General features: G+C 43.2%; 2 protein-coding genes across 4 annotated transcripts; both read left to right on the top strand.

The window, feature by feature from the left end:
* The first annotated feature begins 677 nt into the window (after positions 1–677).
* LOC110469881 (nucleolar RNA helicase 2) lies at positions 678–11,928 on the top strand. Of its 2 annotated transcripts, none has more exons than XM_021529070.3 (15): positions 678–1,052; positions 1,168–1,434; positions 2,495–2,570; positions 3,529–3,707; positions 4,856–4,973; positions 5,619–5,804; positions 6,469–6,614; positions 6,873–7,022; positions 7,817–7,978; positions 8,537–8,656; positions 9,082–9,155; positions 9,912–10,071; positions 10,615–10,749; positions 11,129–11,173; positions 11,614–11,928. In XM_021529070.3, the coding sequence occupies exons 1-15, from the start codon at positions 678–680 to the stop codon at positions 11,791–11,793; spliced, it is 2,373 nt and encodes a 790-aa protein (XP_021384745.2). In that variant the 3' UTR covers positions 11,794–11,928. The 2 variants fall into 2 exon arrangements, with proteins under 2 accessions (XP_021384745.2, XP_021384744.2); XM_021529069.2 differs by having other exon boundaries at positions 945–1,052; positions 1,165–1,434.
* A 283-nt stretch (positions 11,929–12,211) lies between these two features.
* On the top strand, positions 12,212–24,050 carry KIFBP (kinesin family binding protein). Of its 2 annotated transcripts, none has more exons than XM_021529072.2 (7): positions 12,212–12,581; positions 14,854–14,952; positions 18,470–18,549; positions 18,666–18,849; positions 19,965–20,049; positions 21,823–21,932; positions 22,609–24,050. In XM_021529072.2, the coding sequence occupies exons 1-7, from the start codon at positions 12,240–12,242 to the stop codon at positions 23,485–23,487; spliced, it is 1,779 nt and encodes a 592-aa protein (XP_021384747.2). In that variant the 5' UTR covers positions 12,212–12,239; the 3' UTR covers positions 23,488–24,050. The 2 variants fall into 2 exon arrangements, with proteins under 2 accessions (XP_021384747.2, XP_021384746.2); XM_021529071.2 differs by having other exon boundaries at positions 21,820–21,932.
* Positions 24,051–26,351: the final 2,301 nt, after the last annotated feature.

The following is a 26,351-nucleotide window of genomic DNA, read 5'->3' as shown; positions in this document are numbered from 1 at the left end:
TGTTGGGTTGGCAAAATACTCAAGGTCCACGTATCCTGTGGGTGAAGTATGTTTTAGTATTGTAACTAAAAATCAGGGCTATGGGTCAGAAAGGTGCCGCCCCTAGGGGGTCAGGTCCCTTTTCCCGAGCACCTGGAGATGTTACCTGTATGGAGGGGCTCTGCTGAGCACGCTACCCTGAATTTCTGTGTATGACTGACGGCGCTGCTACACTTGTGCAAGGCCACTGAGCACCCGGGCTTGCGCATCCCCGAAATATTAAAGTCTCTCAAGAGTGTCATTATCGGCCTGTTGCAGACCGGGCAGCGAGCCCGGCTTGGTGGGCAAGCAGGGGAGCCCCGTGAGGGGCGGTCCTGAAAGGAGCCCGGCGGAGCGGACACTGAGGAGAGCCCTGTGAGGGGAGCCCGGCGGAGCGGACACTGAGGAGAGCCCTGTGAGGGGAGCCCCGTGGAAGGAGCTGGCGGAGCGGACACTGAGGAGAGCCCTGTGAGGGGAGCCCGGCGGAGCGGACACTGAGGGGAGCCCCGTGGAAGGAGCTGGCGGAGCGGACACTGAGGGGAGCCCCGTGAGGGGCCCAGGGTGCAGAGGAGCCGGCGGAAGGGCCGGCGCGGCGCGGCGGAAGGGCCGGCGCGGCGCGGCGGAAGGGGCGGGCCGGGCGGGGCGGGCGCGCCGGCCGCATGGGGGCCGTGTGGGGTCGGGCGGCGCGGCTCGGGCTCCCCGCGGCGCGGGCGGCGGCGGTCCCGGCGGGCGGCGGCGGGCGGCGGCTGGGCTGGCTGTGCGGCGCCGGGCCGGGCCCGCTGCTGCCGCTGCTGCCGGCCCTGGCCCGCGGGCCGGCCCGCCCGCCTCACTTCCTGCGCGCCGGGGCGGGGCGCGCGTCCTGGGGCCGCCGCGCCGAGACCGGCCCCGGCACTGGCAGCGGCGCTGCCGCCGCGCACCGGCCCGGGGAGCAGCCGGCAGCCATGCCCGCCGCCGAGCCCGAGCACAGCCCCGCCGAGCCCCAGGCGCCGGCCGCCGCAGAGTCGCTGCGCCGCGGGCGCCGGAGGAAGGGCAAGGTGGGAGCGCCACGTGCGGCCGCGGGTGCGGCCATTTTGTCCGGGCTTGGGGTCTTGAAGCCGGCAGGGGGAGGGAAGGGGTTCCCTCCGTGTGACCGCGGCTCTCCCGCAGCAGGACGAGACGCCGGGGAAGAAGGTGAAGCAGCAGGTGAAGGCGAAGCGGCGCGGTAAGGCCGAGGTCGAGCAGGCGCAGCCTGAGGAGAGCGGGGGGGAGGACGGCGACTTCGAGCCCCCCGTGCCCAAGAAGACGAAAAAAGTCAAGGAGAAGATCAACGGTTTGGTAGGAGAGAGCGACGCGTCCCAGCAGGCGGTGAAATCTGCCTCCGCTGTGAGCAGCGGCGTGGCATCCCCGGCTGCCCGAGAGCGGGACAGCGACGCCGAGGTAGGGATGCTCTGCCAGCAAACCCTTTGTCTCGGTTAATGAACGTTCTGTAATTAGTGAGCTTGATAAACACGTGCTGTGCGCTCTGTGGGACAGTGTGGAAGCGCGGCGCATCTGTCGGCGCTTTGCCGCTGTCCGCCTCAGTCGCGGCATGGGGAGTGCCGGGCACCCCGCCTCTCATCCTGCTCGGCCTAGGGCGGTCGGTGAGGCTCGGTGGTGCCTGCACCAACTCGTGGGAGCTGCTCTCCACGTGCTTTCCCCCAGCTGGGAAGTTCCCAGCGGTGCAGCGTGTCCTGCAGGGAAGGCGGCTGGCAGGGGAGCAGTCCCCACGTGTGCTGCTCTTCGTGTCGCAGCTTGTTGATGTCCCACAGCTCAAGGGTTTGTCCCCGCTGCACAGGCAGCCGCGCTCCAGAACCGCGCTGTGCTTTGTGCTGTGCTTTGTGCTGTGATGCGTTTTCTCTCTCTGATGGCAGCACCGCTGAAGAAGTATTGGCCAGGTGTTCTGTAATTGAAAGCCACAGTTATGCTCATTAATTCATACTTCTCACACAAACGTGCAGGGGCCTTTCTGGTGGTAGTTTTGTGTCTAAGGTGGGAACATGAGTCCAAAGAGTCCATTGTACCTCAGGTGTAACGATGTGACCTATTGGATCTCTGAAGTAAAAGGTGAATTTTGTGTTTTGAGTACACTCGGGTAAAGTTTGAAGCTCTTTGCATGGTGTACCACATAGGTGTCTTCTAGAGGGAAAATCCTGCTTTGCACAGTGAATTGTGACACCAGATACGTTTTCTTGTGAAAAACAGTTTTCTCATGGTTTCAATGGACTTTAATTAAGATTTTTAACAAATAGTTTTCATTTCCTGACTTACCAAGCATATATGTACAAGTGCCTACATCAAAGGGGTTTTCTTTTTAATTGGATAGAAAAGAGGTATCTGGTTAAATTGTGCTTGTAAAGAAAATGCACAGCTTCTATTGAGTGTCTGTGTAGGGTACATTCTATGCTCATCTTGAAGGGACACTAAGTCTTTTTTCTGTGGTTTTTTTCAATTGTATTAGGAGCTGACAGAAGAAGCAAAAGAAGGCGCCTTCTCTAATTTTCCTCTCTCACAAAACACTATCAACCTTCTCACAGGTTAGTTCATGTGGTAAGAGACATTTCTGTAAATGTTTGGTGAGAACAAACTGTTACTTGCATAAGGCAAAAGCAAATATTCCTAAATTGTGTTACATTTGTATGGTAAAGATGGCATGAGCAGTCACTGTATACTCAGAGAATCTGCTGTTAGTAGGAAAAAAGTTTTCTGCTCTGTTCAATTTCAGATGCCTTAATATGAGATTATTCTTCATGGAGTGGTTATTCCTAGATAGACGTTCTAGAGACACGTTTCTCATCAGCATAATTCTGTATATCTTCTGTTCCTGTGTCTGCTGTATACAATATTGCTTCTTAGGCAGGCCTAATGGAGTTTTGTATCTGAAGACTTAGCTTTGTGTGAACAGATTTTCAATTCTTTAAACAGATTGTTTATTCTCATAGTTTGGGGCATTTTCATCTCTCTTTGTGGTTAGTTTTGTTGAGGAAGTAATTGCTGTAGGGTTCTTGTCCCCGGTGTTGGGTAGGTGTGCAATTCTTGTGAGTTGGAAAAAATTCTCCTTGTTGCTTTGTTTTCCTTGCTCTGAAGTTTCTTTTGGATGGGCTGTTTCACTTCCACTGTGCAAAGTCTCTTTGAAGTTTTAGAATGTTTTGAAATAAACGATGTCACCTTACCTTCAAAACCCAGCTAACCACAAAATCTTGAGCTGTATCAGAAAAAAAGCGTTGGGTTTTTTCCTTCCCCTCCTATTGTCTTAAACTGTACATCACAAGAAGGCTGTTTCATCATGGATACTCAACACTTACTGTGTGGGTAGAGCATCTTTTGATCTAGAATAGAAGTAAAACACAAAGATACATGGTTTTCTTCTAAGCTGCAATTTTTGTTGTGTGTAGGATTTGAAGTGGTGTGCCCTTCATGTCTGGGCAATTTATACATGAGGACTTCTAATTGTTACTTCACCTTTTAGTGAAACCTCTTTCAATTATCTTGCAGCTCGAGGTATAAAATACCTGTTCCCTGTGCAAGTGAAGACTTTCCAGCCCATATATGATGGCAAAGATGTAATTGCTCAAGCTCGAACAGGAACTGGGAAAACCCTTTCCTTTGCTCTTCCACTGATTGAAAAGCTTCAGAGTGTCACACAGGATGGGAGAAGAGGCCGTGCACCAAAAGTAACTTACACTTCAGGGTTTACACTAAAACCTTAGAGCATGGCAGGTCTTGAAAGTGATTTTACTGTTGCTTTGGGGCTTTCTGTTGGGGACTTTTTTGTCCTCTACTGGTTTTTGTAATAGTGAGTACTTTGCTCAGATCAGGAGATAGTGTGACAGTTTTGCAGCATCAGAGTAATGACACGTTCTGTGTTTGGGGTGCCCTGTGACTGTGTTTGGGCAAACGGTGCACTGCAGCAGTGTCTAGGGAGCTCCCAGGCTGCTGTCCTTGGGCATGTAGCATGCAGCTTTGGGGTTCAGTCCCCTGCCTCTTCTGAGGAGGTGTTTGAGTCACCTGGACTTGTCTCTGTTATCTGGGGTTGTTTCTCACTGTAAATTCCATGGTGATAACTGAAGGCTTTTGGCTTCCCTCCCCCATGTCTGGATACTCAAGGGATACAAGTGGAGTTTAGGAGGGATGGAATTGGTAACCTGGTGCCAGTGATCAGATGCCTGTTCCCATGCATTGCAGAGCATATATTTAACATTAGGCTGTAGAAATATATACAGTCTGCAGAATTGATAAACCTGCTTTATGCGTTTGTTTTACTAACTATAAAGGCAATGTAAATTTTAAAATCTTACTGCCTGAAAGATTTTAAGAGATTATTAATTCAGCTCTTTGTTCTGCTGGTTCATTCTTGAATTTTAGGGGGAGGGGTAGACACTGGAGGAAGGCAGGTTGGTGGAGAAAAGGAAGGATGTATGGCTGGAGTGTATCACACTACGTATCTTTAAAAATCTTAGTACACCAGATTTAGTGACTGTTCCTACCCTTTAGCGCTTAGCTGCACTTTCGTTGCCCTTGGTAATGTTGCTGAAGTGTCTTTTATCTGGCTTTAACATAAGAAAGAAAATTACTGGTGTTCTAGTCTTGGTTACCTTGTAGCACTTTCCCTTGTTCCCTCTTGCTGGCTCTGAGGCTCCTTGTGCAGGCTCCAGGTAGCAGGGAATATTAATAGGATGGTGGGAAGCTGTGGGCACCTCTGCAGCAAGTGTAGAATGAAGATAGGAGTGCAAGCTGTTTGACATGAAGTAAACTCTTCTCCTACACCTTCTTCCAAGCACAGTTGCATTTTTGTCTCTCTCATGTTTTTCTCTCCCTTCAGGTGCTGGTTCTTGTTCCAACCAGGGAACTGGCCACTCAGGTAGCCAAAGACTTCAAGAATCTCACAAAGAAACTGTCAGTTGCTTGTTTTTATGGAGGAACTCCATACAAAGAACAGCGTAAGTAACTGCCAAGGAATTACTAATGGATTGGAGCTAACTTTCTTCAAAGGCACTCCATAAGTAAAAATGGGCTTTTTGCTGCCTCAGACTTTGAGTTTGGTTAGGAACTCAGTTGGCGTGTCTTTTGAAGGAAGCACACAGCCTGTGTTGAATTATTTTAGTTCCAATAAATCTTCAGGGAAAAGAATGGTTGTAGTTCTGTGAAATGTCTAGTCCTGTTAATTTTTTCTTTATTGTGTTTTTGTGTGGACATAGACCAGGACTAGATGAGAGTCCATGGAAAGGGGAGATCTGTTTGTGTGCCTGTGGCTCTGTGTCTCCCCAGAGGCAGCTGTGACCAAGTTTAGCTGGAAAACAGAAGTGTTTCCATGTAGTAGGGCTCTGAAGGTTCTAATGTCAGTTGATTGTTGCTTGGGAATTGCTGTATTTCCCTGTAACTTTAGTGAGGTTTGGCTGGTACTCCTGACAGAGCAGCTGGGACTACAGTTAACTTCAGTGTCTGTTACTTTGGATGTTGTGCTTTATTCTGAGGTTAAAGGGCAGCAGCTTTTTGCTTCTGAAATGAGAGGTGTTGCTGTTGCTATCTTTTTATCATGCTGTCTCTTAGCAGTCTGACACTGTCCTTGTTTCTCTGTCTTCCAGTTGATCTCCTTAAAAGTGGCATCGATATTCTGGTGGGAACTCCTGGCCGGATCCAAGACCACATTCAGAACAGCAAGCTGGAGCTTTCCAGTGTGAAGCATGTTGTTTTGGATGAGGTGGATCATATGTTGGACATGGGCTTTGCTGAACAAGTGGAAGAAATCTTGGGATCGTCCTACAAGAGAGGTGAACTAAGACATCAGGAGAGGAATAGGGGACAATGCAAAAAACACAGTTAATGCTGCTTTAGAAACTTCTGGTGCATCTCTAACTTAAACTCTCTGTGTGGTGCTAGAAAAGGGTGGAAAAGGTTCAAAGAGAGGTGACAGAAGGCTGAACGGCTGGACTGGCATCTCTGGAAGGAGCAAAGTGAAAAAACCAGCAAACCCAACTCCCTAGTGTTCCTCATCCTGAGTGAGGTGACTTGAGTAGAAAGTTAGGGTTATGGTCTGTCTGTACACTTGTCACCACATAGAGCTGACAGTGAGGGACTATATTTGCTCTTTTATGATGTAGTGGGTGTTCAGCAAAGCTGTAAGGTACCAGGTATGGTGCAGAAGGATGTTATTTTAATGTGTGAAACTCCTTGCCACATTTCAGTAATGTCCCAGAATTTTGGAAAAGGCTTGAATTACTGGAAATAGAAATCTCAGCAAATACTAAGAGCAAGACTTATCACTATGGCTTTGAAAGCCATGAAAAGCTGATAGCTGGCAGTGTTTCTTCACATCTTGTACAGACTTAGTGCACATAGAAATCTGTCAGCGTAAGAGCAACTCTTGCTTTTTTTATCAGTTTTCAAGTGTCAGGATCTTTTGAGATACCTGAAGTCGATGGCCTTTCCTTGCAGGCTCCGAGAACAACCCGCAGACGCTGCTGTTCTCTGCAACTTGTCCACGATGGGTTTATGATGTAGCAAAAAAATACATGCGAGATGAATATGAACAGATTGACCTGATTGGAAAGAAGACTCAAAGGACAGCCACAACTGTGGAAGTGAGTTCTGCTGCAGAGAAGTGCAGATCCTGAGAGCAAGTGGCCTTGATAACATGGGTTATGCATTGATTTTATAAATAGGTGTGTGGAATGACTTTTCACATAGCCGACACACAGATTTTGTAAGCAAAGCTTACATGTGGGACCTGTTGTTTGCAAGCTTAAAAAAAAAATTAAAATGCTTCTTTTGTTCATGCTGTCCGTCCTGTGTGTGTGTGTCTCAGATTAACATAGGTTTCTTGTTTCTTTCCCAAACAGCACTTGGCCATACAGTGTCGCTCATCTCAGAGGGCAGGAGTTCTTGGGGACATCATCCAGGTCTACAGTGGCAGCCATGGGCGGACCATTGTCTTTTGTGAGACCAAAAAGGAAGCAAATGAGTTGGCTATGAATGCTTCTCTCAAACAGGTACCAGAGCTGAGTGGTTGGGATTGCCAGGCGTTGAATGCCCTGAAGTAAATAGGAGGTTGCAACTGTGTAGAGAAAATTGTTCCTGTGCATGATTTTAAGACTTGTTTCTAAAAATTCAGCTTTGAAGTTAAAATATCCTCGTGACAGAGATGATGAATTTATTCCTTTGGCTTTAAATTAGTGTAGGAATGGATCAATAGGAAATACACAGCCTATGCTGAATAACCAGGAGATAGTACTAATTGCAAGAAACAGGAGCTAGTGTAGTGGACAAGTCCCATCTTGTGTTAATGTGCTTTTTGGATTCCCATTTATTAATGGCATTTGGTCTTTGAACAGTCATTTAGGAAAATCCAATATGGTAGAATGAGATGTCTTGTTGCCCTTGGAAGGTTTACCAAAGTGATCTGTTGAGCAAGTCTTTCGTGCTTGCTTGAATTACTGCCCTTTTTCTGAATGTGAGGAAAAGTGCTGCATAATTCTCAGAGAAAATCCTGTTTGATAATAAATGTTGATTTATGGAGAGTAAAAGTGATGGGAATACATGGTTTGCCTATGTACCATCCGCAATAAAAAATTGCAGCAATAATTTCTGCTTGTTGGCCATGCTGCTTTCACAGTAAATCCCAGAGAAGGATCAAATAAAGTAGGATGCTTTATATTCCTTTGGTATCAGCTATGTAATTATTTTCTGTTGCTGTGCACAGTGTTTTGAGGTTTGCAGTTACTCTTTAGATGCTGCAGCCTAGACTCCCATTAAATGTCATGTTAATGGCTTGTTTTATTGACAGGATGCCCAGTCCTTGCATGGTGACATTCCACAGAAACAGAGAGAAATCACATTAAAAGGCTTCAGAAATGGTGTGTTCGAAGTGCTGATTGCAACAAATGTAGCTGCCCGTGGTTTGGATATTCCTGAGGTTGACCTTGTTATACAGTGCTCACCACCAAAAGTAAGTCATTAGAGGAAACTAAAATTGGATTAGCTTTATTTTGGTGCCAGAATAGTGGGTTATTCCTTTGTTTCATCAGAAGTATGTTCTGTTCCAATTAATTTTTGAATTAATTAATGTTTTGTAAATGTGAGGCCTAAAATTTCATAGTTACAGTTTTTCAGTTTGAGCTTTGATTAAAGTCTTGGGTTTTGTTTACTCTGGAAACTCACAGGTTTTGACATTGTGAAACTTTCCTGAATTCTTTCTGCATGTTGCTGAGTTTCATAAAAATTCTAAAATATTTTTGCTGCTTTTTTAATCTTTTGCAACTCCAGTGGAACATTTTATTTAGAAAACTTAAAATGTCTGTCAGCAGTGTTTGTTAAAGCTGAGCAGCATACTTTGGGTGGGGGAGCACATGCAATCCTGAGTGGTTTATGTGTAATTGTAAGTTTGGGTATAAACACATAATGTGTCACTCCTTAGGCTTCTGAGTTTGAATTTAGCTTGTGTTTAATCTGAAATGTCAGCAGTTTAAATAACATAGTTTTCTCGTGTTGATCTGAATTTGTGAAGGATGTGGATTCTTACATCCACCGTTCTGGACGCACGGGCCGAGCGGGCCGGACCGGCATCTGCATTTGTTTGTTTCAGAGAAGAGAAGAAGATCTTCTGAAGCAAGTCGAGCACAAAGCGGTGAGTTGTACCTCAGAGCTCTGCTTAAGGAAATGGATCAGCTCCTGAAAGGACCCTGCCACTCTTGGACTTGGTAATCGTGGGTTGCTGAGTCCAGAATGGGAGTGTCCAGTGCCATAAACTAGTAGGCCCAAAGTGCTGATATTTGGTGTTTGTAAATGCTTTTGTGTTGGCCTGTTCTTGCATTGCCTGAGTTTTCCCGTGCAACATGCACTGTGTGCCTTGCATCACAGTGTGCATGTACATTGGAGTGAAGTAACTCCAGATTAACAAAGCTGGGAACTTAAAAGCTTTTTTATCACTTTAGAAATGACTTAATAAAGAGTATGTTGATCTTGCAAACAGTAAGTAGAGATCTCAGTTACATAATTTAGACAGGACTGAATTGTAGACTGCTGAAAATACCTTTGTTTTCTTGATTTCAGGGTATTACCTTTAAGCGTGTGGGTGTTCCCTCTGCTACAGATGTAATTAAAGCTTCAAGTAGTGATGCCAAAAAGTAAGTTTATTTGCCTGTTCTTGAGAAAGATTTAGAGATGTTGTTGCTCTAGATGCTTAAGAGTTTAATGCACAATTTTAAGGGATCAGGCCTACATGTGAGCATGGCTTTGCCTGTGTTGTAGAAGTCAGCTGCTTTGTGTATAGCAAACATAAGATGGTATCAGTAACGCTCTGTGTGCTGAACACAGACATTTTCATAGAACATAATGTTCTCTAAGTTTTTGCAGCAAACGAACCTTTGTTTATAAAATCAGAAATCAGTGACAGAAGAAGGAATTACTATCAAGAGGGGAAGATGATTTTATCTGCTCAGATGACGTGGTGGAAGCAGTGCGCAAAGAGCAATACTTGGTATAATGAGGAGTTATTCTGCAGTAGTGAGGGTGTTTTAGCCCTGACTTTTGTTTCATTATATTATTTCTGAGGGTTGTGGCTCTGTTTACATCATGCAGCTCTGTTTAAATTTGCTGCCCTGTGGTGGAAATTGCCTTGAAGCAGGTTATTATAATTAGTGAGGATTTGACCAGTATAAAGTAGATGATGGGCATGGTATTTGGGTTCACAGTGTACTGAAAAATGATGGGGGGAGTGGTTGTACCAGAAATAGCATTACAGAAGTATCTCTTCTTGGATTCCTATCTTTTTTCCCTCCCTACCTTTTTCAGAAAAGACTGATTTAGGGTATATCTTAAACATGGCTGCCCTTCACAATGGCCTTTTCTTATCTCTTTAAACCCATCTTGTAACTGTGTAGGTTGTTGGAGGCTGTTCCTCCTGCTGCAGTGGACTACTTCAGAAAATCGGCCGAGGAGCTGATAAATGAGAAGGGGGCAGTGGCTGCCCTGGCTGCAGCCCTGGCACACATTTCTGGGGCAGCTCACATCCAGCAGCGCTCCCTGCTCAACTCAACAGCTGTAAGTAATGATGTACCCCTGGTAAAAAGGATGGATGCATGAATTGCTTGTGTTTAGGCCATGTCTGGCATCTCATTCCCAGGCTTTTCCTTCTGGGTTTCTGAATAGCTGTTGTCCCCAGGTTCCTTAGCTGAAATCAGCTGTTCCAGGAGAAACTTAAAATCAGTAAACTTTCTTGTGATGAAAATGGAAAGAATTTCTCCAGAGGCTGAAGTGGCAGAAAACTTTGATGCTCTAAGAGAGTTTAACTAATGACATTTTACAATTAATGACAATTTACAAGCAAATAGATTAGTTTGTGCTATTGTGGTTTCCCCCTTATCAAGAATCTTCTACATTTGTCGTAATGCAAGTACAGCCTGTGATTACCTGATCTGTATTTAGGGAGGATGTGGCCTAGGCCCTTGTGTGGTAACCCCATTTTGCACGTAACTGTCTGATTGAATTGTAATTCTTCTATCACTTTGGGTTTTTTAATCTGTTTTCTAGCAGCAGGTTTGACCACGTTCAGCCTTGATAAACGTTTTTCTCCATTTCCTGCAGGGCTTTGTGACCATGGTGTTGAAGTGTTCAATAGAGATGCATAGCATGCGCTATGCCTGGCGGGGGCTGAAGGAGCAGCTTGGGGAGGAGGTCGATAACAAAGTGTCTGCAATGCGTTTCCTCAAGGGGAAGATGGTAAGGTGGCCCAGCCTTGGCAATGAAGGGATGTGGGGCTTTGTGTGTGTTCACATGTCGCCAGTTTGTGCAGGGATTGAGGCTGGAGTTCTGAAGTATTGGTACAGAATGTTGGTACTGCACTGTCCCTACTCAATCTCATTTCTCAGGAAATGGGTAACCTAGCATGAGTATGCTGTTTATGCATATGCTATTGGGAAAAGAAAAGGCTTTGATATTAGTTGAGGGCTTTAAAAGACTTATTAGATAGTACTCATATATGATGATGCAGGAATTGCCTCCTAAAAAAAAGCATCAGAAATAATATGTAGTGGGATTGGTTACTGAGGCTTTTATTCTTTCATTGTTAATCAGTGCCTCTTTTTGTTTGTTTTTTTAGGGCGTGTGCTTTGATATCCCTGTTGATGAACTAAGTAGTATACAGGTATGTTTGTGTAGCCAGAGCTGGCTTTAAAACCTGGTGATATGAAAACTGGCAATTGCCATATAAGATTGAGTATGGGGTGGTTAGGGAGGTTTGTGGTTTAATAAGAATTTTGCATAGGCAACAGAGTGATTAGAAAGAGCACAGCATAATCATTAGAAAATACCCTGCCATGCCTCTTCTCATTTCCATGATATTACTTGATTTCATTAAACAAAATTCTAAGGTCTTTGGCTTTTCTGTGGTCTGGCCTCTCCAGTGTACTTGAGAATTCACCAGTTTTCTGTTGACTTCATTCTCTCTTGTCCCTTGTGATTGTTTAACCTTTGTCACAGGACTGTGAGGGTCTCCCAGGGGGATCTAATGGCCTGTTTTGGCAGGAGTGGGATTTGTCTGGAAATGCCTTAGCATAAAGTCTGGTTCCATGGGTCTTGTTTCAGGAGCAGTGGAGGGACACGCGGCGCTGGCAGCTGTCGGTGGCCAGTGAGCTGCCTGAGCTGGAGGAGTATCCGCAGGAGGGGGGACGAGGCTTCTCCAGGTTTGGGAACAGCAGGCAAGGAGACTTCAAGAGAAACAGCTGGTTCAAGAGCGGAAATCGGGGACTTCAACAGAGCACTTGATTGATCTCCCCTACAAATAGTGGGACTGAACTGAATTTTATGAGGCAGTAAAAACCTGTTAGCCTCCTCTTTGTCTTTATTCCTTGATAAAGCAACCTTGTCTTTGAGGATGGCGAAAAATCATGTTTGCTGAAATGGCTGGGTGTTGTGTGAGATTTTTTTTTCTGCCCAGCAAAGTAGCTGCTGCCTGTAAGGGCATATGTGACCCAGTGGGTGTGCCTGGAAACTCAGCCCTGCGAGGGACCAGAATTCATCCAAGCACGGACAGTGACCGCTCCGTGGCTCTTCAGCAGCGCTAAAAAATCGAGTTCTGAAATAAATTTTTGTCATAAAAGCTGGCGTCCAGCCTGAGCGGGCGGCGGGCTGGCCGCGCTGCGGGCGCTCCCTCACGGCCCGCCGGGGGCGCGGCCATGGCGGGGCGGGGCGGCGCGCGGGCAGGCGGGAAGATGGCGGCGGGCGCCGGCTGGCCCGCGGTGTGCGAGAAGTTCCGCGCCGCCCGCACGCTCTCGGCCGTGGAGTCCCTCAAGGACCCCGAGACGGAGCCCTACCGCTCCAAGTACAGCGCCCGGGCGCTGCTGCAGGAGGTGAAGCAGCTGCTGAGCGCCGCCGAGGAGGGCGGCGAGGCGGTGCTGGCCGTGCGGCGGGCCGTGCTGGAGTACGAGCTGGGCGTCAACCACACGGACACCGAGGAGCTGTCGGCCGGCGAGGAGCACCTGCAGCGCTGCACGCAGCTGCTGGAGCCGCACCGCCTGTCCCCGGACTGCGTGTCCCTGTACATCCAGGCCCAGGTGGGCTGCAGGCCGCGGGGCTGGGCGCGGGGCTCCGGCGGAGCGGGGCCTGGTGTCTGGGGGCTGGGCCGGCTGCTCTATGCGGGGGACTGTGAGGAGATCCGGGCTCCCGCGTCCTGACAGCTGCTGCTCGTTTAACCGTAATAAACACAGCAGCCCTGGCCTTCAGTTCTTGCCGGAAGGAGTCGTTCGCAAGTGGTGGCCGTTGGAGGGGTGCTTTTCTGTTTTGAGCCTCCTGCTGATGCCTCTGGGCATGCGGAGCATCTGAAATATGGCCTCGTTGAAGCTGGGTGTTGATAGATCAGCGTGCTCTTCTGGACAGGCTGAGACAAAACTTGTAAGAACTGTGCCCGAAAAAATTAGAAAAAGACCTCACTACGTCCAGAATTTGTGATTCCTTAACTCGCTGGTTGTCAGAGTGATGCTGGGGGATGCTTTATTGATGCATTATCCTGAAACAATATATTGTTTGTTTTTCAGCACTGCCTCTTATATTGTAAGCTATTACATTTTGTCCCAGATGGATAAATACAGTTTTGTTGGTGCTTGAAGTAATAATATTTTCTCTTTATTCTGAAGAAGGGAATACTGTTACCAAAATTAGTTCTTGGTGCATGAGGATTCACAGAAGGGCCCGTACTTGATCCTCTGTCATGGTAGCTGGTGGTTAGGTATCTGACTCTAGACCATGAAATAGTTTTCTAGTATATGAAATAGAGCAGTTATTTAGATATCTGTGTCAAAAACGGTTGCCCTAATTAGAGATGGCTCTATAGTGCTTCCTCATCGAACTGTCAAGGAATTGTGGGCTGACATGGAAAGGTGGAAGTGAAAGGATCACTTGTCTTACACTGGTTAAATTGGCTGCGTTGTCTGGGACAGTGAGGTTGCATCTGCTCCTTGTATTTCAGCGTGAGGGTTTGGATACGCTGCTACAATTCTGTTACCCTTGGGAAGGTAAGGAGATTGCTCCAGCTGGAGCAAAATAGCATCTTCCCACACCTTCCTGGGGAGATGTGGCTCAGGACCAGAGATTCCACTGTGCTTCTGAACTGGTGTGCTGGAAGGCAGCTCTTCTCTCTCTCTGTTAGCCCAGAGTCTGCAGGACCTCAGTGCTTCGGGGCCTTCAGGAAGCAGCAGGACGGAGTTTGTTATGCATGTGGAGATGTGGTCCAGCAGCGCTGGCTCTGCTGGTACCTGGCACTGTCCTGAGGGGTGGAGCTGAGCACAGCGCTGGGAAATGAGCCCTCAGCCCAAGGGCTGGAACAGGCTTGAGTACTTACTTTAAACCATTTCTGACTTTAAAGCAGTGATTGCCATCAGTGGAAGTACTTTTCCACCTTGTGAGGTGTCTACACTGTGTTGCCATGGCACTGACTGGCATTTTGTAGGAAGAAGCATTCCTTTTTCCTGCTGGGCCTCTTTTTTAGCCCCACTTCTGATTTCTGAGCTCTTGCATAAGATTGTGTTTCCCAGTCTCTGCCTAATGGAGTCTGGTCTGTTCCACTGCTTGGCCTTCGGCAAAGTGTTTCAGTTCATAAACAACATGGGATGTGCTTTCTTATAAAAATAGTAGAATGGAGTTGAAAGGGGCAGAGGGCTGGCATACAGCTGTACATTCTAATTATTTTGAAGGTTTTTAGGGTTTTTTTTTCTTTTGAGTTTCGTAACAGCACTGCCTAGGATTTAAACTAGCACATCATTAGGATTATTATAAACACCACCTTATTAATAAAATGAGAGGTTTTTTTTGTTAAAGTTGGGTTCAGAGATGCAGTTGCTTTAATTTAATTTTGAAGGCAGTAGTCTATAACCTTTAGACCTCAGAGGTGCTTTTCATCCTTTCCATGGTTCAAATATACAAGCATTCATTCCTAGCATATTTTTTTCTTGTTAATTTTTTCTGTGGAGTCATGTTAACAAAATTCTGATTTCTTGTCTCTTTTTATGACATTTGTCTGTGATGTAAAAGCTGCATGAATTGGATGCAGAACATACTCTGTGGAAAAAGCTCATTATTTGAACACACTAGTCCTTCTCTAGCAGAGTGAACAGAGTAGGATTGAGGTACATTTTTATATGAAATTTTCTGTGTGAAAACTCCCTCCCTTTTGAGCAACTCACAGTGAAATGTGTGGGTACAATTTCTGCCTTTTGAAATCCATGGTATTAGAACACAAATATATATAAGGATGAAGACTGATGAATTGTTTGGAAAAAAATGTGTGATTAAAATGGAATGTGACTATTTTTTTTTTTCTTTTACCTTTAGAACAATCTGGGGATCCTGTGGTCTCAAAGGGATGAAATTGAAACTGCACAAACTTACTTGGAATCTGCAGAAGCCTTGTATAATCAGTACATGAAAGAGGTATTGTGTTAATGTCGTGGCAGGTCTTACTCCCATGTGCCACTTCCAGGTTAAGTAATCCATGAAATAAACATGCAATGGAATTTTGAGTTTCTGTGCTTTATACTGGCTGCTGTGATACTTATGCCAAGTGATACAAGTTGTACTGCAGTATAGGACAAGGCAAATTAGAGCATTACTTGCTAATTTCAAAATAGAAAAAAATTTGCTCAAAAATAATGGTCCCTTTTGAAAGCCCTTTAATAATCCAAAGTTGATGCCTGGTAGAATTTGGATTTTAATGAGGACTATTGTTAAATATTATCTTGGAAATGCAATAAAAATGTCCATTGCTTTCAGTGGGAAAAGGAAATAAAACTAATATTTGCATGGTTTGCTCTGGCTGTGCAGTGTTTTGCAGGGGCAAGTAGTTCAGTTCCATATCCAAGAGGACAATCTCACAGACAGCTAACCCTCTCATGCATATTAAACAACCTTTTGAGCTGTGGATTCTGCTGTGTATACTACAAAGACTTCCTTGTGCTATTTTTAAGCTCTTTGCAAAGCTGTTCCTACACTGACTTGCCTCAGGGGCAGTTCTGGAGTGAGCTAAAAACATTTGTGGCCTTCAAGAAGCAATAGCTGTGTCTCAGGACTGCTGAATAGGTTGGACAGACCTTAGTTTCATGAAGTTACAGGTTCAGGTCAGGTTTTGCCTTGAAATTGGTTTAGATTACTGATTATACTTGTGGAGATTTTTAGATTTTTTAAATTGGTTGGTTACTGGTCTCTTTGTGCCTTTGCAGCCATGCTAGCCTACAGTGATAGGAGAGGTAATGGGTATAGAAGAAAGCCCCACTTGTGCTGAAAAGCTTGTCAGCTTAATTCCTGCCCTCTGGATCAGTTGGGCGAACCAGAGATACTGCATCTCTCTAATTTATTCCTGATGTTCAGCTTTGATATTTATACCCAGCCCCAGCTATTGCATGACTTCCAAAAGCATCTGGCACTTGCTCCAGTTATTATGAAATTAAACTGATGCTATGGTATCGTGGATTAAAGTGCTGCCAGGTACTTCATGTTTGCACTGTAGACTTTTCTGAAAGTAAATTTTTGTTAGTAGTGGTTAGTGAATGCTATTTCTGGGGCTTAGCTGCCTTAATAGGTGTAGTGGTTTTGGTTTGTTAATTTGAGATTTTTTTGGTTAATGTATTAATGAGTGTGGTGGGTTTTAGTGTTGGTTAATTATTAGAGTATTTTTTTCTTGTTGTGAGGTAGGATTAGGAGAAAGGTAAAGTAGGTTTAAAAGTTTAAAATAAAGAAAAATTTATTAACAGTAATTAAAAGAAAGAGTAATAAGAATTAGAGTAAAATTTATAGAATACTTCTCCTTATAACTTTTTTCTTACTGATAATCAATAAATAATCAAAATAAAATAAATAATCAAAATGTAAAATTTTAGTTAGTTTGCTACAAACTAAAGAAAATTCCCAAATTTATTTTGTTTTTAACATATATTTTTTCACAAAAACATATACAACTTTCTAACAACTAAAAACCTTGCATCACTTTTGTAAATACTTCCTGTACAAAACCAAAGCACTAGGGTTATTCATATGTGGTGGCCACTTGCTGCACTTTTCCCCCCAACATTTTTTACCACTTAGAGTTCAAGGCATTATGTCGTCAAACATAACTATGCTTTAAGTCTTCGTTTTAGAAGAAACCACAGATTTATACCATGATGTGAACATTTGTCTTTCACAAATTATAAATATTTGAATATACTTTTGTAACATTTCCTATTTCTAGGCTATCAGGAAGCCTTCCTGTCAGGGAGTCTTTGATAAAAACTCCTGATGATGGAGACATTTTCCTGAGCGGGTGGATTTAGTTGTTTACTGACTGTGTCTAATTAACTTACAAATTGAACAGGGTGGTTTCTCCCCCTAAAGGAAAACCAAGGCAAAGAGTTTGGGCTAATGAAGTCCACTTAGAAAGGAGAGTTGGAGAGCTCTTTCTGAGGACAAGTAAAGGCAAAAGGCTTGATATCAGAGATAGATCTGGAGATTATAGGAAGGAGGCAAGAGTTTTGCTTACTGTGTCATTTCAGTTATTTTCTTTGCAGGAATAGCTCTAGTCTTGCCAGAATGTATCCAAATCTTGTTAGAACATTTGTATCTAAAGAAAACCTCTTAAAAACTAATGAGGTGTAAAAAAAACCCTACAGATTAAAATATCATACACAAAAATCTACATGCCTCTGATAGGTTAAACATGCTTTAGTTTACTTGACGCTATGTGTTTCAGGTACATTTTGCTTTATTTTTAAGATGAGTAAAACATTTTTATTAAAAGCAAGTAAACTAGTCCATTCAGGGATTTTTATTGAGAAGCAGTGCAACCATAGCATGTAGTCTTCCCTGTAAAGTGCATGTATTCTCTGCCCTTGTTCCTGCCCAAGTGTGTATTAACTTATGTAAAGTATTTATTGTAACTGATTTTCATTTACTGCCTTACTTTCTCTTGGGCTAAGAAAGAAATGGGGTTAGGAGAGGGTTAGACAAGCTGCATACTAACCTGGGATTTGTTGCTGGCAGATGATGTTGGACACCCTTCAAGATGCACTGTGTAATGGGAGAAAAGCTCTCTTTAAAAGATGGTTTCATTTGAACTGGCACCTGAAATTATTCACAATTGCAAAGGAAATGGGATAACCCCAGGCTAATAAAGCTCTGCCATAACCAATGTTAATCTGTTGGGACTGCCTGTGAGCTGTCTGGTAACATTATTGACAATTGTCTGAAATCAGATTTGGATACAGCAATGCCAAAAGGTGTACAGTCGTCTGTGCAAGGGTTCTGACAGAACTCATGGTTTAAAGAACAAAAAAGTGCTTCTAATGATGGGAACTACCACGTTTAATAACTTACATGCAGGTTATGCCTGATTAGGAAGGTTTAGCAGCTTCAGCCTCCAAAGACATTGCATGTTGTCTAATTTGTTTGTCTAAGTGGTCTTGCCAGCTTGTGAATTCTGGGAGTCCCTTCAGAGCACTTAGTCTTCACTGCAGCTCTGCTGAGCACTCAGCACTTCGTGTTCTCTGCAGTACTTCCTGCAGGATGTTTTCTTGCTACTGATCAGTGCAGCTGAGCAAATGAATATTTCACACGTGAAAGCGTGCTTGGTATTAAATGGATGCCTCAAAACCCAGTTTGTTATTGTACAAAATAAAGATGCCCAGTAGAGTCCTGCAGAATCCAGGCTGAGTATCTCTGGTGCAAGCAGCTTTAAAGTACATAAACAGAAGTCTTCTACAAGCTGTGAGCCTTGTCATTCCATGTGGAATTGTGACTTTCATCCTCTCAATCTCCTGAGTGTTGTGGAATTGCTCCAGAGAAGTGGCACTGAGATGGGTTATACGAAGCTTTGTTGAATTTGGGATTGACAACTGGTAAATGATGTGCAGCCAGGAGAGGGAGCACTGTGCCACAGAGAAAGAAATGTAGTTTGCTGAATGTGTGTGTACCCTTGCAGGATGGAAATCCTCCCCTGGATCCCAGTGAACATTTCATGGCAGAAGAAGAAAAACTCACAGACCAAGAAAGATCCAAAAGGTGGGTATTAAGCAGCATACTTCCATTATTGTTATTTTTTTTTTTTTTAATTATGAGGTTGTATTTAGGGATGGAAAAAAAAAGAAATGTAAAGAGACTGTTGTTTTTTTTTCCAGATTTGAAAAAGCCTACACACATACTCTGTATTACCTGGCACAAGTGTACCAGCACCTGGACATGATTGAGAAGGCTGCTCAGTATTGCCACACTACTCTGAAACGACAGCTCGAGTACTGTGGCTACTACCCAGTGGAATGGGCACGCAACGCTGCCACTTTGTCGCAGTACTATCTCTCCAAGGTAGTATTTCCAGGGCTTTTCTGCTGTGATTGTGCCATTAATGTAACTGTCAACTGAAGCAGTTGTTTAAACAGCTCTTCGAGACAGCACTCCAAGATGAATTGAAAATGTGCACCTATGAAACCACAAGTTGTCTTCTGACATGAAGCATCTGTCAGCTTTTTTCTGAAGAGGACATGGTGGCTTTCCTGTGGTGTTGCGATGGCAGTGGGGAAGATAAACAGGGGTGTAAACATGAGAAGAGCTCTATAGTTAAAGAAATATTAGCAGTGATGTGATGTCATCTTCATAAGTAAACTTTGGGGTTATAATAATTCAATTTAAATTGTTTTATTATATTGTTCCCTTACAATAAAGTTTGCAAACAAAAAGCATCTGCAGGCCAAGGTTTAGCTTATTGTTTACTATAAATTATTGTCCTTTGTGCCTTAGCATGTGCTTAAGAGTTGTTGGAACCTATGTGAACATTAAAGTGAATGTGTGAGTTGGTAGCTGTTTGCCACATGTTGATTCTAAACAATCTACTATTAGGAAGTGCTAACACAGGAAGCTTTATTTAGAAATTTCTATATTCCAGGCTATTTAGATGCTCTTTTCTGATGCTTCAAAAGATTCCTGCCCTACCTAAGACAGTTAATGCTAATTTCAATAGTAACTCCTAATTTCCCTATCTTTTTGATGCACTGATAGCACTAGTTATTTAACAGTGCACTGCCAAATATGGGTAAAGGAATCTAGTTCTCACTCAGAGTTGACTTGTATGTCCAGCTGTTCCCACCAACAGCCCGTGGTAGTGTTTGCCACAAGGCATCACTTCCTTCACCTCAGGGCAGCCAGAACAGTCAGAACGTTCAGTGTGCATTGCTAGTATTAAAGGAGAGGCTTGGTGTTGTGGCTGTGGTACAGAAAAAACAATTAGAAAATAATGTATTCAGAAATAGGTGTGTGAAAATTGTGTTTTCTTCCAGTGCCTGGGGAATATGCTCCAGAGCCTCTCAGTTCTGTCATTTCCCATGTGGTTGTGTATGTTGCTCTCTGAGGTGAGGGGCTTGGCCAAGTGTCAGCAGTGCTTGAGCTGCTCACACTCGTGCTAAATGCTGCTCTGTTTCTCTCAGGAATGCTTTATGGAGGCTCGACATTGTCTAGCAGCAGCCAGTGTCATCTTTAGCCAAGCTGGACAGGTGCCATCTGCTGAAGATGGTAAGTTTATAAAAAAGTTTTGAATAAAATCATTGTGAATTAAGCATCACCATGTATCAATGTTTGAACCTGAAGTTTAACAACATGTACAAAACTTACCCCAGTTAATTTTCTAAAATATTTTTCAATAGAGTTGACTGTTTCTGAAAAGTGACTGCTACTATGGCTCAAGATTGGTTATGTGTAGACCCTCTTGAGAAAAAATGCTTGCTTTTGGTGTTTCAGAAAGCAGAAATGTAGTAAAAGTGAACTATAAAACAATATCCACTTCAACAGTGGCAGTGTCTCTGTTCACCCATTTGGCTTTGTACATGTGCCAAAAATGCAGTTTGCCTCAGTGATCAGAGGGCAGTCATTCAGTGCAAACAAGATGCTTCCTGGGAATAGCATTAAAAGAGGGAGCAAACCTGCAGCTTTGAAAAACCCCAAATCCAGAAGGTACTTGTGTTGTCTTTTGTTGCTGGATGCTGCAGCCTCATCAGTGGCTGGTTTTGGAGTTGTAGCTGCCCTCCTTGTTGTTTGGGCCTTGATGCAAAGGAACAACTTGGAGGTCCAGTGTAAACAGCAGTAGAAGAAAATTTTAGAGAGCTGACTCTAGTCTTAAGGACCTGTGGTTCCATGATGGTGGTGTCAGTTTTAGGCCTAGTCTTTGCTTATCTACAGCACACCCTTCTATGGCTGTCTTGGGAAAGTGGAAGCTTCCAGTTGGTAAAGTTTTAATTCATGGAGAAGGAGCATGTATGAATCAGCAGAGGTCTATCTTGATTTCTTCCTGCACCACACAGAAGTAGTGATACTCCCGTTTGTTTTGGTGAATAATTGCTTATCCTACCTTCCCTTCCTTTTCATGGAGCAGAGAGCTGGGCTGTGGACTTGCAGAAGGTTCTGACTTACAGAAAGACTGGTACACAGTCATTGGCCATTCTCAAGTACTTTCATTTTATCTTGTTAATTTGAATATAAACTAACACAGACATAATTAATAAATGTGCCTTTTCTTAGATTAGCAGCAATTCTTAATTCCTTAATAGGAAATTGATCTGCTCTAATAAAAGATGAGTGCAGTGGGTCCAAGTCTGAAGTTGGCTTTTTATTTGATGAATAGAAATGCTGCTGTCCTGTAGGAATGTCCTCTCATTGTTCAGCTAACTCACTGCCTTTTGCATAGAGACTGGGAAATAAGTTTTCATTGAAATTTGTTTGGTTCATGAAAATGTTATCTTGAGATACCAACAGTGCTGCTGTTTATTATAGTGGGGATACTTTGGAGAGAAAAATACAGAAGTTGTAGAGCTAATAAATGTAATGTTTGTACCAGGTAGCTTAACCAAAGGCAGTTTCCTCTATTTTGTTCCCTTTTTTGGTAGCAAGTCTGGGGCCCATTACACTGCAAATGACCTTACCATCCTCAGAAACAATTACTGGGCAGGCAGCTGGAGCTCAGAAAATGAATTATCCTGATTTCTTTCTCATACTACAAAGAGACCTCGAAACCTTTCCAGTAAAACACCTTGAAGATGAAAGATCTTTTTAAAGATACATTATGATCTGTTTATTTTCAGAACTTATATATGACAAATCCTTGTTAATCTGTATGGATTTCTACCAGAAATGAAATTTACAGAACTGTTATATAAATTAACATGGGGAACATGTTTCTGTCTAACCATGAAGAAAATTAAATACAAGTATGTTCTTTGCATGGAACATTTGAGGGTCTTGCTGGAGTTCTGGACTTCTCTTAAAGTTTCTGTGTTTATGTCCATTCAGCAGATGAAACAGAGCCAGACCAACAGGACCTTCCAGAGAGGAAAGCTGAAATTGCAAGGTGTTGGATTAAGTATTGCCTGAATCTTCTGCAAAGCGCTCGAAAGTTGCTTGAGGTAACAGAAAATCTGCTCTGTAGCTGTCATTGTCTAACAGCAAACTAAAGTCTGCTTTGATGTTTGCAAGGCGAGTCAATTTGCCGTTGGTAACAAGGAATAAGCAATTGCCCAGTGAACATGGTATGCTTTGATTTAAATGCAGCACTTAGGAGTAAGTACACAGATAGGGGATCAACTCTGTAGAGTGATCAGTGCATTGCTTTTACAGCAACTTCACAAATGTTCCTCCTCTCTGCTGCATTTTCTTGCAGCTTGATTTGACAGATTCCTTATTTATCTGCTTGTGAGAACATTGTCTTAATATGCAACAGTTTTCTGTGCTGATGTTCTCATTCGTTGAAGCATTTGATTAATTCAGATTTGATTCAGTTAATTTAAGTATTTCTTCAGATGTTTAAACCAGCATTTGCTGAAATGCTTTGTGAAGCAGAGCCTTTGGGTTTAACATGTATTCCTTTGGCTATTTTGTCACACAGGGTAGGGAAACTAAACCAGCTTAATTTTATTGGTAATGTAATTTACATGATTCTTTTGTTAATGTAAGGCCTCATATATCAACGATTTCTCTTTTGTCACGTTGCTCACAAGTTTGTATTTCAAAGGTGACTCAAAATGACTCAGTCTGTCTTTATAAGCCAGATTCATTTTTAATTAGCATGCTTTTTCATTTCAGGATAACATAGGAGAGCTGGATCCAGACAGGCAATTGGAACTTAAAGCCCAAAGGAAAAAAGAAGAGGATGAAAAAGAGAAGGGCAGGAAAAAAGCTGTCCTTTTTGGGACAAGTGATATATGTGACTCTGTCTTAGCCATGGAGGAGAAAGTGAGCAGCGTATATCCTTTAGATTTTCAAGAAGCCAGAGAAGTCTTCCTGGTTGGTCAGAACTATGTTCAGGAGGCAAAGGAGTTCTTTCAGGTCGATGGTTATGTTACTGACCATATTGAAATTGTTCAGGATCACAGTGCTTTGTTTAAGGTACTTGCTTTCTTTGAAGAAGACTATGAGAGGCGCTGCAAAATGCACAAGCGTAGAATAGACATGCTGGAGCCAATCTATGCAGACCTGAACCCCCAGTACTACCTGCTGATCTGCAGGCAGCTTCAGTGTGAGCTAGCTGACACCTATTATGAGATGATGGATTTAAAGGTAGCTATTGGTAACAGGTTAGAGAAGCTAGATTCACACACAGTTAAAAAAATTAATTCTCTGGCTCAGTTTGCAATCAAATATTATGAACTCTTCTTGGATTCTTTGAGGAACCCTGATAAGGTGTTTCCTGAAAAACTCGAGGAAGATGTTCTTCGCCCTGCAATGGTGGCTAAATTTCATATTGCACGACTATATGGTAAGCTTATTACTTCAGATAGTAAAAAGCAACTGGAAAATATGCAGACATCATTGGAATATTACACATTTCTGGTAGACTATTGTGAGAAGTATCCAGATGCCGTCCCTGCCATTGAAACTGAACTAGAACTCAGTAAGGAAATGGTGAATCTTCTTCCAGGAAGCATGGAGAGGCTAAGAGCAAAGGTGTCTTCATTTGTATAAATGCTTGCCTTGGAGGCAATGGGCACTACCAGAACAGTTACCTGTCCAAGCCAGTGCTGTGGCACAGCTTCCCTACTGATTGATAGAAGTCAGGTGTCTGCAGGAGCATCCACCTAGAGCCTGCACTAGTGTAACCTTGTGAAAAACTCAGAGCTCTCCTGGTTCCGTAGCTCACCCACACTAATGGTATAAACTCTAAATGTAAAGTATAAGTTCAGCTAATGCTTTGTACTGTGTGTCCTATATGTAAATACAAACCTTTTCTCCCTCACAGCTTTTTCTTTGGTGTATGATTCAGTTTTTAAGTGTAGTGCTGTATGAAAATAGTTTTCTTTCAAGAGAATCTTCTTCCCTAGTAAATTTTTTTCTAATAAACCTGAGGCACGTTCTTCCAGCTAGAGTGCATTTTATCTCTTCTGACGTTTGTCCCCAGAAAACTTTATCAATGTGAAGGGAACTTGTTTTCAATATTTATTTTGTATGTTGCTTGTTGTTCTTTTCCCTTGTTAATCAAAACCTGGTTGATAGAAGCTCAATAAATGGACTAAATGTGGCTAAATGTCTCTTCAGAGTCCTTGGAATTCTGTATCCTGTGTCTTACTAAGATAAAATACTTTTAAACTTTGGCTAAAATAAGTAGTTGTGAGTGTGTTTCCATGTGCGTGTCTTCAGTAAAAACACATGAGCAATTGTAGTGCCAGAAGCCAGAGCAAAAAAGCAGCCAACTTTGTGGTGGGAGGAGATACTCGGCTCTTAACACACCATGGAGTATTCACAGGTTACAGGTCCTGTTCTCTAGTGCTCCAGACATTTGCCTAATACAGCTTGATGACATGGATGGCTTCTTACTTTGTGCTGTTCAGGGAGCCCAGGTGCTGTTTTAGCAGGAGCTGCTCCTGGGACCTCTCTGAAGTTGAGATGAAATACAGGCAGAGCACACAGTCCAGCCGCATAGCAAGAGATGGTGGCCAGAGCCTCCAGGGGACCTGGTGCAGGTGGAGGGACAATGTGGCTTTGTGCAGGAGGACACCGACAGTCCTATCACCCACCTGGTCACAGCAGGAGAGGGCATTGAAGGAGAATAGTCAAAATAGCTGGATTCTTCTGGAATCTGAAGGGGAGGAAAAGCCACGTTTGTTTAAAGGGTGAGGGGAAAGCTTGTACATCTGAACTGTGTGGTAAAAATCTCTTCTGCAAAGTATTCTACAGGCTAGACTATTAACCACAAACAAATAGGCCAACAAATGGGTGCTGGAAATGAGCAGCAGCAAAACTCAAAACTAGACCAGCTACTTGTGTGCATGTAGACTCAGGGAGAGAGTGCACATGCCTGTGTGTGTTTTTTGTTTTACTAAATAATTGTCTAGTCAGCCTCTAGGAGTTTCATTTCTGCAGTCAGATCTTTAATTCAGATTTTCCTCTAGCCTGAAAGTAAGACAGCCGTAGTTTCTCAGTGAAACATTTCTCAGCAGGCTGTATTGCACATTGTTTTTCTCTGATTTCAGTTAAAGCTAGTGACATTGTTTTTTTCCGATTTCAGTTAAAGCTAGTATGCACTTTTACCACAAACAAAGAGAATACAATTTTTTCTACTAACTTTTATATTCAAGTAGAAGGCATCAATATATGTTTGGAGTAGTTGTTTGGGGTTTTTTTTCCTTCTATACTTTTGTCTTTGAGCAAATTTTGTAGAGCATCATCATTAGTTTTCTTATAATTTGGAGAAGGATAGTTTGTGGGCTATCCTAGCATAAAAAATCTTTTTTTTCTCCTTCAAATACAGGTCTGAAGTAAGTGTGGAAAGCTACCTGCAGGTAACTGCAACGCTGAATGAAGTGCAGGGTGATGTGTCCTTTTTAACCATCAGATATATCCCTTTTAATAATTTGATGTATCCATTTTAACCATCATCAAGTGTACAGAGAAACACCCTGAATCCACAGAAATCACAGTAAGAGCACAGCTGGCAGGTAGGAGTAGGTCCAGAGTTAAGAAGGCCTGACATAAGCATGATCAGAGCTTTTTCAGCACAATCAGTGTGCACTGTGGCTTGGAGAGCTCTCTCCTCTGAAGATACCCAGAACACTTTGGCTTTCCAGCTTCTTAAAAAAATATATTTCATATAAATGCATATGGAGTTACAAAAAGCAATTATGCCCGTTCACCTCCTAGACTAAATGTTCAAGGCTTCTGCCAGCTAATTGCATTTTATTACTGGAGTCTGCATTGTGCCAGGTGCTTGCAAAGTACTATGCTGTGCTTCTTTTAAGGCATATCTTTTTAAGCAGACCCTTTGAATAATTCCTGTTTGTTCAATGATTTGAGAGAATGAACTTATGTAAGATTCTGTATTTAGTTAAAAAAAAAAGGAGGTGGGGAGCTTGTTGGATTAGGCAGCAAAGCTCCGTTCAGGAATGTTGCGTTTTAACTGTAAAGTATGTGTGAGGCTGGGCATTTATTTCAAAGATTAATTGAAGATTAGGTTCCTGTGAACTCCGTTTAACCTGCATTTCTATTCCTTTCTGTACAGCAAAAAAGTCTTGCAACTGAAACCTCTTTTTTGTTGTTCTACTAGTTTTTTCTCCTTAGCCAGCATAAAGCAGCGAGATTTACAAGAAGTCCAAGTTTCTGCAGAATTCCTGTCAAGTGTGACATCAGAGCTATAACTTCAGTGTACTTCTTTAAATGGCATGCAACAGTCATGAGAAATTATTTGGTTTGATTAAAACCAGTTTTATTTTAATTGAAGCACTTAATTCTAATGCTGGCTTGAGATATGGTAGGTGTCACAAAATGGAGTGATGGGCATGGTTGTGCTGTGCTTCAGTATTCTGTGAGAGAAAGAAACCGGTGCCTTGTTCTGT

This window comes from Lonchura striata, chromosome 7 (assembly GCF_046129695.1).
Source record: "Lonchura striata isolate bLonStr1 chromosome 7, bLonStr1.mat, whole genome shotgun sequence".
NCBI classification, from domain to species: domain Eukaryota; kingdom Metazoa; phylum Chordata; class Aves; order Passeriformes; family Estrildidae; genus Lonchura; species Lonchura striata.
Note: the sequence above shows the minus strand (reverse complement) of the source record. Positions and strands in the feature narration are given on the sequence as shown.